We start from the raw sequence: 12317 nt of genomic DNA on the forward strand, positions 1-12317 counted from the left end.
CTTTCTGCACTGTAGGGATTCTCTGATTCTATGAATATTTCTTAAAAGCAATAATTTTGTGTTAATTTTAACTCTATATCATCAAATCAGTCACTGACTCGGAATCAGCCCAATGATTTTCATTCTTTCCCGAGTAAGGAACCCTTTGCAAATGCCAACATTGCAGTGCAGTACCGAGTGGATGCTGCACTGTTGAAGACACTGTCTTTTGAATGAAGCGTTAGACCCCTGCCTCATCTGCCCTCTGGGGTGAACTTGAAAGATCCCATGGCATTATTTTGAGAAAGAGCAAGGGAACTGTCTTTGGTATCCTGTCTAGTATTTATCCTTCGACCAACATCAAAAAACATTATCTGGTCACAGTGCTGCTTGTGGAAGCTTACCATGTGTAAATTATCCATATTCCTTTTTGACTGTGAAGCACTCCTGATGTTGTGAATGGTGCTATATAAATGCAAGTATTCATGACATTCACAAAGACCCCTCTTCCCATTCAAACTTCCAAAAAAGCATGTCAGTAAGTGAAGAAATGCAGAACATACGAAAATCCCATCGCCTCCTAATTTCCAGGGATCAGGCCATTTCAGTTGAGAACAGTAATGGAGCAGGCAGTCAGCTTTTGTGATCGCATCTCCCCAGGATACAGGGGGAAGCAGCCCAAGCAAACCATGCTGGTGATCAGCCCTCATCAACAGATGGCCAGTGAGCTATAAAGGCTGAAATGGGCAGCTCAATGGCCAGAGAGGCAGGAAATCATCTGTCTCTTACACCCTGCTGGCCAACAGCACGGGTCAGGAGGGATGCAGAATGGTGAAGAAGGGAGGTGGGCTAGAACACCCAGGGACCACCAGCATACCGGAGTGCTTCAGTGGAATGGGAGATTCGCAATAACATGGAGAAGCACATTTCCTCCTCTTGAGGCTGTACCTTTGAGTTCAGATGGTTGTCATTACAGCCATCTAATGTATATTACAGATCTGTTGTATGTCCAGCAACTGTTCAGTGCTGACAATGAACATTTAAAAGCAACTCATCCAACTGCACTTTTTTTAAAACAGGGATGCATGAGAAAAAAATATTCAGTTCATCCATTGTACTCCATTCTTTAATTCCTTGATTCAGGATCCACAAGCACCTTCATCTCTCTTCTATTTTAGTGTTAAGATCATATTCCAATATTCCTATTGATCTAAGGGCTTTCCCTTCCTCTTCCTTCTACCATTATGGCACCAATAGTAGATGGCATTTCAGGTCATTTATTTTCTGTTCATTGTTCTCTCCTGCAACTCGACTTCGGGGGAACGGGGTTAAGCAATTTTCCTGGATCCCTAGCTCCTTGAGTTGGCCAAGGGTGTCTGAATATTTGTTTGCCTTTTCCTGCCTATTTCATGGGTGCTGGTGGGTAGGGGCACCAGGGTCCATGTGATGAACCATAACTGAATAACGTAGACTCTGGGTGCTCCAGTTTCCTCCACAGTCCAAAGATGTGCGCGTTAGGTGGATTGGCCACGCTAAATTGTCCCTTAGTGCCAGGGGAACTAGCTAGGATAAATACGTGGGGGTTATGGGGATAGGGCCTGGGTGGGATTGTTGTCGGTGTAGACTCAATGGGCCGAATGGCCTCCTTCTGCACCGTAGGATTTTATGATTCCATGACTCGAGTCAGCTGGCCTTTTCCATTCCTGTCTTTTTGAATACTCTTATATTTCCAGCCACCTTTGCTTCCTACACTCTGGAACTCTCATCCTAAACCCCTCATGCTTGCCACCTCCAAAAGCCTCCTGAAGGCTTCATATTTTCAATCATCTCCCTTTTTCTCCTTCTTTGTTCCTGCTTAAATCTGAATCTCATTTTAAAAGCATTATAAATAAAAGTACATTTCTTGCACTAATCTATTCAGTTCCTTTTGCTGCTTTGTTCACGGGATGTGGGCATCACTGGCTGGGCCAGCATTTATTGCCCATCCCTCAGGGCATTTTGCTGTGGATTTGGAGTTACATATAGGCCAGGTGAGGACAGCCAATTTCCTTCCCTAAGGACATTAGTGAACCAGATGAGTTTTTACAAAATTGTTTCATGGTCATAGGCTTTTAATTCCAGATTTTTATTGAATTCAAATTTCACCACCTGCCATGATGGGATTTGAACCCAGGTTCTCAGAGCATTACCCTGGGTCTCTGGATTACGAGTCCAGCGACAATACCACTGCACCCTGGCCTCCCCGCAAACAAAAGTAATCACTGTGCTAGGTGACAGTTGTTAAGCATGAAGATACTCCTTAAGTTACAATCAATTCATTGTTCCCTTAGCTTATAATTTTACTCCAAGGTGCTCAATTCCTCATGTTCACAAAATACCTCTTGACAGTCTCTCACCTCCATTCATTCTTGAAAGGTTCTTTGTCATTTTGGTAAATGGACGGTTCCAAGTTTGGAAACAACTGACACACAATGGGACAATTGTACCATCACATTAACTATCATGTGTTTGCACTAAAGAAAAATTGTACTTGTCAAGAATGTCACAACTTTGTGGTTCACCTGCACTCAACTTATTCATCTGCTGAGAAAGCATTTTGAAGCCAGTCGTCAGAAAGCGTGACCACACCCATGTTGATGCACTTGGGTCATTTCTCATTCCTTCAATTTCCTTCCATGCAATGAGAACACATTGAAATCCTTCACTGAGTTTCCACTAACTCCATATCTCAACAGCATAAACATAATAAAACAAATAGGAGCATTCAGCCCCTTCAAATCTTCTTCACCATTCAATAAGATCACTGCTGGCCTGATCTTGCCCTCAGTTCCACTTTCTTACCTGTTCCCATAACCCTTAACTCCTTGATAGTTAACAAATGTCTATCTCAACCTTGAATATATTCATGGAGCCAGCCTTCACTGCTCACTAAGATAAAAAATTCTAAACATTCACAACTCTCTGAGAGGAGAAATTTCTTCTCATCGCCATCTTAAATAGAAATCCCTCATTCTGAAACTGTCCCCCCCTCGATCTGGCTTCCCCCAAGAAGGGAAACATCCTCTCAGCATCTACCCTGATTAGTCTGCCCAGGATCCTAAATGTTTCAGTAAGATCCCTTCTCGTTCTTCTAAACTCCAATCAGTATAGTACCAACCTGCTCAACCTTTCATCACAAAACAATCCCTTCCTCCCAAGAATCAGTCTGGTGAACTTTCACTGAGCTGCTGCCAATGCAAATATGTCCCTCCTGATGAAAGGAGACCAAAACTATTTGCAGTTCTCTTGGTGTGGTCTCACCAATACCAATGCCCTCTACAGCTTAATATTCCATCCCACTTCCAATAAAGGCCAAAACTCCATTTGCCTTCATAACTACTTGCTGTACCTTCATGCTAATGTTTTGTGATGTATTTGCAATGACACTCAGGTCTTTCTGTACTGCAGCATTCTGCAATCTCTCTCCATTTAAATAACATTGTTTTTCTATTCATCCTACCAAAGTGGACAACCTCAGATTTTCCCACATTATACAACATCCGTCATTTTCTTTTCCCACTGCCTTAACTGTTACATATGATAGAAACATAGAAAAACTACAGCACAAACAGGCCCTTCGGCCCACAAGTTGTGCCGAACACATCCCTACCTTCTAGACCTACCTATAACCCTACATCCTATTAAGCTCCATGTACTCATCCAGGAGTCATCTCTTAAAAAACCCTATTGAGTTCACCTCCACCACCACTGACGGCAGCCGATTCCACTCGCCCACCACCCTCTGTGTGAAAAACTTACCCCTAATATCTCCCCTGTACCTACACCCCAGCACTTTAAACCTGTGTCCTCTCGTAGCAGACATTTCCACCCTGGGAAAAAGCCTCTGAGAGTCCACCCGATCTATGCCTCTCAACATCTTATACACCTCTATTAGGTCTCCTCTCATCCTTCGTCTCCCCAAGGAGAAAAGACCGAGCTCCCTCAGCCTATCCTCATAAGGCATGCCACTCAATCCAGGCAACATCCTTGTAAATCTCCTTGGCACCCTTTCAATCTTTTCCACATCCTTCCTATAGTGAGGCGACCAGAACTGAGCACAGTACTCCAAGTGGGGTCTGACGAGGGTCTTATATAGCTGCATCATTATCCTCAGACTCCTAAACTCAATCCCTCGATTGATAAAGGCCAGCACACCATATGCCTTCTTAACCACCTCCTCCACCTGTGGGGCCGATTTTAGAGTCCTATGGACCCGAACCCCAAGGTCCTTCTGATCCTCTACTGTACTAAGAGTCTTTCCCTTTATATTGTACTCCTTCATCCCATTTGTCCTACCAAAATGGACCACGACGCATTTATCTGGGTTGAAGTCCATCTGCCACTTGTCCGCCCAGTCTTGCATCCTATCTATGTCCCTCTGTAACTTCTGACATCCCTCCAGACTATCCACAACCCCACCAACCTTCGTGTCATTGGCAAACTTACCAACCCATCCCTCCGCTTCCTCATCCAGGTCATTTATGAAAATGACAAACAGCAAGGGTCCCAGAACAGATCCCTGGGTCACACCACTGGTGACCGACCTCCATTTAGAAAAAGATCCATCTATACCCACTCTCTGCCTCCTTTGGGCAAGCCAGTTCTGGATCCACCGGGCAGCAGCCCCTTGGATCCCATGCCCTCTCACTTTTTCTAGAAGCCTTGCATGGGGGACCTTATCGAATCACTTTGTAGGATCTTCAGGATGGATTTTCCCTTGGAGAGTGGGAAACAGGAATCAGTACTGTTCACAGGTCCTGAACCCACCTCCATGGAGAAACAGTCACTCACTGGGATTTTCTTTGTCCAATTAAGGATAGTGGGTGGGCTCTCGATGGTGAAAGACCAATCAGAGGCTTCCCAGCTGAGAACAGCAGAAGTCTGTATTGGAAGGTAAGTACAGTAAGAAGTCTCACAACACCAGGTTAAAGTCCAACAGGTTTATTTGGTAGCAAATACCATAAGCTTTCGGAGCACAGCTCCTTCGTCAGATGGAGTGGATATCTGTTCTCAAACAGTGCAAACAGACACGGAAATCAAATTACAGAATACTGATTAGAATGCAAATCTCGACAGCCAGCCAGGTCTTAAATGTACAGACAATGTGGGTGGAGGGAGCATTCAACACAGGTTAAAGAGATGTATATTGTCTCCAGACAGAACAGAGACTTCCTTTCCCATCTATCTCTAAAGTTGGCTACCATGTACTCTGTCCCCTCATCCAAGTCATCAATATAGATTATAATATTTGTTGACCCATTCCTTCAGACTGCCCTTATTAACAGCAAACATAATCTGGATATAGTGCTTTATACAATCACTCCCTTAGTCTATGCCCCATTATGCCACACACAGCCATTGAACAGTCACCATTTTTGTTTTGCAAGCAAGTATGGCAGCTAATTTGTACATTGTAAGGTATCGCAAAGAATCATAGAATCCTTGCAGTGCAGAAGAAGGCCTTCGGCCCGTTGAGTCTGCACTGACTCTGACAGAGCATCTTACCCAAGCCCACCTCCCCCATTCTTTCCCTGTAATCCTGTGCATTTACCATGAGTTAAATCTGTTTAGTTGGATTGGTTAAGGGATAAATATCGGACTTAAATGTTAGATGAATTCAAAAACCTTTCTTCAGTTAGTGCCATGGGACCTTCTACTGATGACCTTGAAACTATTGTCGATTGTCGGAAAAACCCACCTGGTTTACTGATGTCCTTTCGGGAAGGAAATCTGCCATCCTTATCTGGGCTGGCCTGTATATGACTCCAAAGCCACATCAATATGGTTGACTCTCAACTGCCCTCAGGTAACTAGGGATGGGCAATAAATGCTGGCCAGCCAGTGATGCCCATGTCCCACGAGTGAATTAAAAACATCAGCGAGCCTTGGTTCCATGTCTCATCTGGAAGATGGCACTTCCAACAATGCAGCATTCCCTAAATTTTCACAGCCTCAATTATGTGCCCATGTCTTGGTTGGGGTTTGGCCCCACAACTTCCAATCCTCAGAATTGATAGTTCCACCACTAGCCAAAGGCTGATGACAGCATTGTGCTTTTGTTCAACTTGTTTTGGTTGCGCCCATTCTATTTCACTTCAGATCTTTGAGAACAAAGCACTGACCATGACCATTACACTCACCTTCAGGAGTACACTGTTGCACCATCTCCTTCCTCTCCTAGCTAATTTATTGATAGGTTGTTCCTTCATTCTTCATGATGTTTCTCTGGAGCAATATATGATATTGCTCCATGTTAATTGTGGAAGGAACATAGCTGGCTATGAAAACTACTTTGTACCGCTACTCAATCAGTACTGGTTATTGTTTCACCTCTTGAATCTGAAATCACAGGTTTGAGTCTCATTCAAGAGACTTGAGCACATAATCCAGACTGACATTCCAGTGAATTGTTGGGAAATACCAATTAGTTTCCCAATGAGACATTACGCTAAAGCGCTGCCTGTCTTCTCAGTTGGATTCTATTGCACTATTCAAAGAACAACAGGGAAGATCTCTCAATATCCCAACCACTATTTATCCTTCAACCAGATTACTAAAACAGATTATTTATCAGACTATTGGTTGTGGAACCTGACCATGTATTAAATTCTGTTTCCCTACATTCTAACAGTGACTACACTTCAAAGGTACATTGATTGGGGATGAAGCATTTTTCCGAGGTTGCATCATGTAAGTGCAGGTCCTTTCTCTTCATCGTGGCAAAACCAAAATGCAACTTCAATTTCAACAACATGCAAGTTTCAATGAGGATAATAAAGTAGATAAAATGAACAAACTGACTCTAGACCTTCTGCAAAATGTTTGTTGGTTGAACAAATTGACCTACAGATATAGATTTTTGTTTACCCTTGATAAAATTGTACAATCTCAATGTGCAAGAGAGTCCCATCTGGAGCTGAGGTCTGACTTCTGTGAAAATCTAAGGCAGGAGATTTGAAAAATAGCTGGAGGAGAGTGTAACTTCATGGGCCGCACACTCCATTCGCTCCATCTACACTTACTGCTATCTTGGGAAAGCAGCCAGCATAATCAAGGACACCACGCACCTCTGACATTCTCTCTTCCAGCTTCTTCCATCGGGAAAAAGATACAAAAGTCTGAGGTCATGTACCAACCGACTCAAGAACAGCTTCTTCCCTGCTGTCGTCAGACTGATATCAAGCTGATCTTTCTCCACACCCTAACTGTGACTGTAACTCTATATTCTGTACACTCCTTTCCTTCTCCCTTATGTATTCTATGAATGGCATGTTTTGTCTGTATAGCACACAAGAAACAATACTTTTCACTGTATCCCAATACATGTGACAATAATAAATCAGATGAAAACTTAATTGCCCAAACATTCTGATGGTGGACGGCAAGGCTTTGTCAACTGTATAAAATTCCAAATTCCTCCAAGTTATACTTTTTTTTCTTGTTTTCCCCATGTTCCAGAAGCTCAAAGATCTCACCAGAGATTTGACTCATGCTAAAGTTTCTGGCAATCACAGTTAAGTGAATTTACAATAACTGTCAGCCTTTGGCTGTCTGGACTGGAAGCTCCGGCACAGGAGTCTCATGAACCAACTGATCAGGGATATATTACACCACTAAATTAACTTGCATTTTGCTCCCCATTACTGTACGACTCTGCAAAAAAAAAATTGGATTTCTGCATGAACAGTTCCTGTCTACTGTCCCGTACCAGAATGAGGGGAGACTTCAGCATAAATGGAGCAGCGGCCACCGAAGTTTCGTCTGCCTTGGTTAACAAAAGCGTATCCTGAAAACCAGCAGAACGAAACCCTGCTCAGGGGCCATTTAAACCCCTCCCATTGTCCAGATCAGCTAAGATAAATGCACATTGCCCGTTCTATGCAACGCCGGTTTTGCAACAGAATCAATAACCATCCGGGAAATCCAACTCATCTTTAAGACACTCTGCCCAAGTAATTGCCATCAGTTCAGGGGGAAATTGTTTTAAAAAGGGAGAAAAGTTACAATAGGTATTCCCAAATATTTAAAATTAAAACCACTACCGCCCCCAACAACGCTTAGACAGCAATCAATTTCACTGCAAAAACGAACCCAATCAATATCACATCAAAGCAAATTACTGCGGATGCTGGAATCAACCAATCAACCCGCCGGGGAGAAATTAAATACCTCTCAATGAAGTTTCTCTCCTAACTTGTTTTTGGTTTATTTTCTTTGTTCTTTGGCTAGCCTGACCAGCTAAAGGACAGTTGGTAAATTATTTCTACAGAGTATTTTTGTTTTATTTCTCTTACCGCTTTGGAGCCAGAGGAGGAGGCGATAAAAACTTTGATCACCATGGTTCAACCGGAATGTGGGGGGTGATGGAATGCCAGAAATTTAGCGGCCGCCAACAGGAGAGCGAGAGCAGGGAACACAGCAGACAGGAAAAGAACTAACTCTGTCTGCTCTGCAGTGTGGTAGTAGCAAGGTTCAAACAACATTTCTCCAGCATCGAGAACTCAAATCCCGAGCAGCAACGCGAGATCGTACAAACACACAGATTCTTGGGGTTTTGCAATCTTAGAATCGCAGCCTTAAAATTATACAGTCAGAAAATAACCGAAGCTTGGAATTGTACAATCTTAGAATCAAATTAATTCTAAATTATAGAACCTTACACCGCCTGAACAATCCTAGATAGCCTTAAAATTGTACAGTCTTAGAATTATGCTATATGTAGCCTTAAATAAGACCTTCGAATCATGGACTCTTAACCATCGCGAATTATAGGATCATAATCTTAAAATACAGTCCTGGGGTCATGGAGGTTTAGAATTATTTTAAAAATTAGCATCATAGTTCTGGCATTTTCGGCAATACTCATGTTCTGTCATTATGGAATCTTAAGAGTGATAATGTTTTACAATTTAGGATCTTAAGATCACAGTCGTAAAATGAGAGAGTCTGAGAATCATTGACTAAAAATTATAAGCCACAGTTCCATCGTACACATACATCTGTGTTACGGGTATCATTTTGGTTCCAAAGTGCCGTCTAGCGATTTTACCACATTTCCATTACGAGCCACACCAAATGCCATCTTGGGTAGGGTGTTAGTGTTTGCACAGAGAGTGTGTGTCACAAGTATTGTGACGATCCCAGTTAATACTGGACAAGTTAAATCCCAGGGTAAAACCTGGCTTGGTAGATCCTAACTTTGCTGGGGTTTTTTTGGAAACTATGGAGGAAAGATACCGAATAAATTCACAGAAGTCGAACTTTTAACATAAATAATAAGGTATTTATTAGCAAGGAAAAGTGAACTATATTACACCAGACAGAAAGATTTCAATACTAGTACCAGAAAATGATTCAAATTCACACTAATCCTTTTATCCCAACAATACACTTATAGACACAAAAACCCAGTGAAGATTTACCACTATCTTACACCAGGGCTTCTTGCTTGGGCAGGCCTAGTTGCAAATGGTTACTTTGAGCTGATTTCTGAGCATTCACTGGATGTTTTTTTTCCTAGCTGGCATCTCTTCCTGAGACAACCATAACTGCACTCTAAACTGGCTATTACTTCAGCCGCAGAAGAAACACATGAGTTCCCTAAGCTCAGCCTTTCAGTATTTCTTCTCAAAGAGCTTAAAACTCCTGCCTTCTCTGATATGCTCACTCTGAACTTCCTTTCTGTCTTTCCTGGTGTCTGTTTCACTGGATCCCTGTCACTCGTCAACAGCACCATTTTCTCTACTTTGGTTTTTTTTCCCCAAATCACTAACTCCATTATAACCCATCTCCTCACTTCAAGGGTTGTAAAGCCTCACTCAAAATGTATGTCTACAAACAAACCCTGAAAACCTGCCTTTTTTGCTAGGAGAGACTTCCTGGTACCAATCTCTCAAAAAACAAAAGAAACCTGAAACCATGTTCCACTTTTCTGAACACACAAATATAAATATCAATGAAATTTAAAGCTACACAGTGTTCTTAACAGTATACAGAATAGGCAGATCATGACATCAATGAGCATGCAATTTACATTCTCATCCTGGAACCCAGTCTTCTAGCTAATGCTCTCTCTGAATCATAATCTTAAAATTGTAGCCTTTAAATTATACAATCAGAAAATAATCTAGCCTAGCTAAACACGCAGGGAGGATCCTCACGAGCTAGTTTTAAAAATCATTAGCTACTTCCAGATTAGGTGTTTATTGAGTGCTGTTGGCTCTTGCTAGGTTTGTCGAAGTGTTTGGCAATTTGTTTTCCATTTAAAATTGGTGAAGTCCATAAGGAATTTCTGGCAGGAAGTACTTGGCCCTGACTTTAAGGATTCTGATTAGACCACTCCATTCTCACTGTGGGTTCAGTAGTTTCCATCCCCAATTAGCTAAAGCACAGCAGGGAGAATAAACAGGAGGTGATACAGAGGAGGGCAAGATGCTGGAAGAAGGAAGAGGAGAAGAGCTTTCCGCCAGGGGTCACATTCATTTCGGGTTACAATTCTCCAACTTCAGTGAACAAAAATGCATCAGACGTTCCCACTTAGACAAAAAATACTCAGTGAAATCTTCTATCTGCTGCAGCGACAACCACAGCCTCAAAACAGCAAAACCCACATTGTCAGGGGCTGTGAAGGTGACTGTGCCTGTGAACATTTATGCATCTGGCTCCTTCCGAGTTGAATTAGGTGATGTTTGCTACATCTGCCAATTCGCCATCCACTGCTGCATAAAGTGGGGAGTGGGAGGGGTGGTCATAGAGTCTCTTTATGCAAAAAGAACTAAACACACTTTATTGTCTCTTTATTGTGAAGCAAGCTGAGGGAATACGTGGCATCACAAAATTCCCCATGATGCAGGATTTCATTGACTGGACACATGTTATTTTGCGAATGGTGGATGTCAATGCTGTGACTGACCACAAGCAAAAGGAATTTTAGCTCTTTAACGTTTGGCTGGTGTGTGACTATATTCATCATATTATGTAGTTGAGTAGCGGGTTTCCTGGAAGCAGTCATGGTACTGTCATTCTGCGTCAATCCACATGCTATACCATCAGCATTTGAGGCACAACTGCAGATCAAGTAGTGGACAACAAGGGTTATCTGCTGACCTCAGGGTTCATGACTCCAGTGCACACATGACATAACCATGTATAGCATGGATATAATGAAAGCCACACTGCTACACAAAGTGTAATTGAGTCAACCATTGGGCTGCTTAAGCAATATTTCAGCTGCCTGGACTGCCCAGATCCCTAGAGAGGGAGCATGCGGTGTCCGAGAGCACTGTGGGGGCCTTCCATGCTCATTGGGCACCGCAAGGGCTGGGGTTTATTATTGACCCCTTTAACCACATTTTGGTTTGATGTTTTAAGTTTCCTTTCTGATTTGTTTTTACTTTCAGGCGGTTCCCTTCTTTTTGGGAGCTTCCCTTTTAATTTGGCCCTCAGTTAATTTGATTTAGTTTATTGTCTAGTCAAAAAGATTGACTGCCCTGGTGAAACCAGACGTACTCAGCAGGCTGGATATTAAGGTTTATGATGGTCCATTGCATCCTGCACAACTTTGCCACTATGAGGGTACAGCTCTTGCCACAAGATCTAATGGCAAACAGCCACAGAGGAGGGGAAGAGAGGACAAAGGAGAAGATAAGCAGGTAATAAACACATCACTTTTCTCACTGGACTGTTCATGATTGACTGCTGATTCCAGTATCAGTAAATGCTACCCCAAACCCCTATTCACTAAGAGTCCCATGTCTTACCTTGCCCCCTGTCACTGATCATCATAATGTCCTCTTGGCCACAATACTGAATTAAAAACCAACATGAAACAAACATTCTAAACAGACTTTATCAAACTATCCAATATCCTATTTCAGATCGTAACAAATTACTGCTTTAAAAATTTGTCCTCTCTTTCTCCTCTGGTTCTTTGCCCAGTTAACTTAGATCTGTGAACTCTGGTTATTGATCCTCTTGTCATTAGAAATAATTCCCCCACATTTACTCTATTTGAACTTCTCCTGATTTTGAACTACCCTATTAAATCTCCCTCTAACCTTTTCAGCTCTACAGAAAACAATTTCACTTCTCTGCTTTCTGTGCAACTGAAGTACCTACACCCCCACATCCCCGACACCAGATCTAAACAATGACAATTTTTTTGTGACTGCAAGTCTGACTTCATAGATAAGGATGCTCCTGTGGAGAGATGGTATTAAAGAGAATCTAATGAGCATTACTTAAAACTACAGAAACCAAATGCAGTTTATCATTTTCATTTAGAAGCTCACATTGGTAGC

The 12317-nt window shown here is 42.3% G+C and overlaps 1 protein-coding gene across 2 annotated transcripts in view; it reads right to left on the minus strand.

Moving 5' to 3' along the window:
* Positions 1-12317, minus strand: part of LOC144492825 (adapter SH3BGRL-like) — a 119924-nt gene that overhangs the window by 49980 nt on the left and 57627 nt on the right. The window contains exon 1 of one of the 2 annotated variants that reach the window (XM_078211319.1): positions 8313-8532. The exons of the other annotated variant lie outside the window; for it this stretch is intronic. Coding sequence (XP_078067445.1) covers positions 8313-8357 — 45 coding nt within the window. The 5' untranslated portion in view covers positions 8358-8532. Of the gene's footprint in view, positions 1-8312; positions 8533-12317 lie in introns of those variants that run through there. 2 annotated transcript variants of the gene reach the window in all.

Source organism: Mustelus asterias, chromosome 4, assembly GCF_964213995.1.
Source record: "Mustelus asterias chromosome 4, sMusAst1.hap1.1, whole genome shotgun sequence".
NCBI lineage: Eukaryota > Metazoa > Chordata > Chondrichthyes > Carcharhiniformes > Triakidae > Mustelus > Mustelus asterias.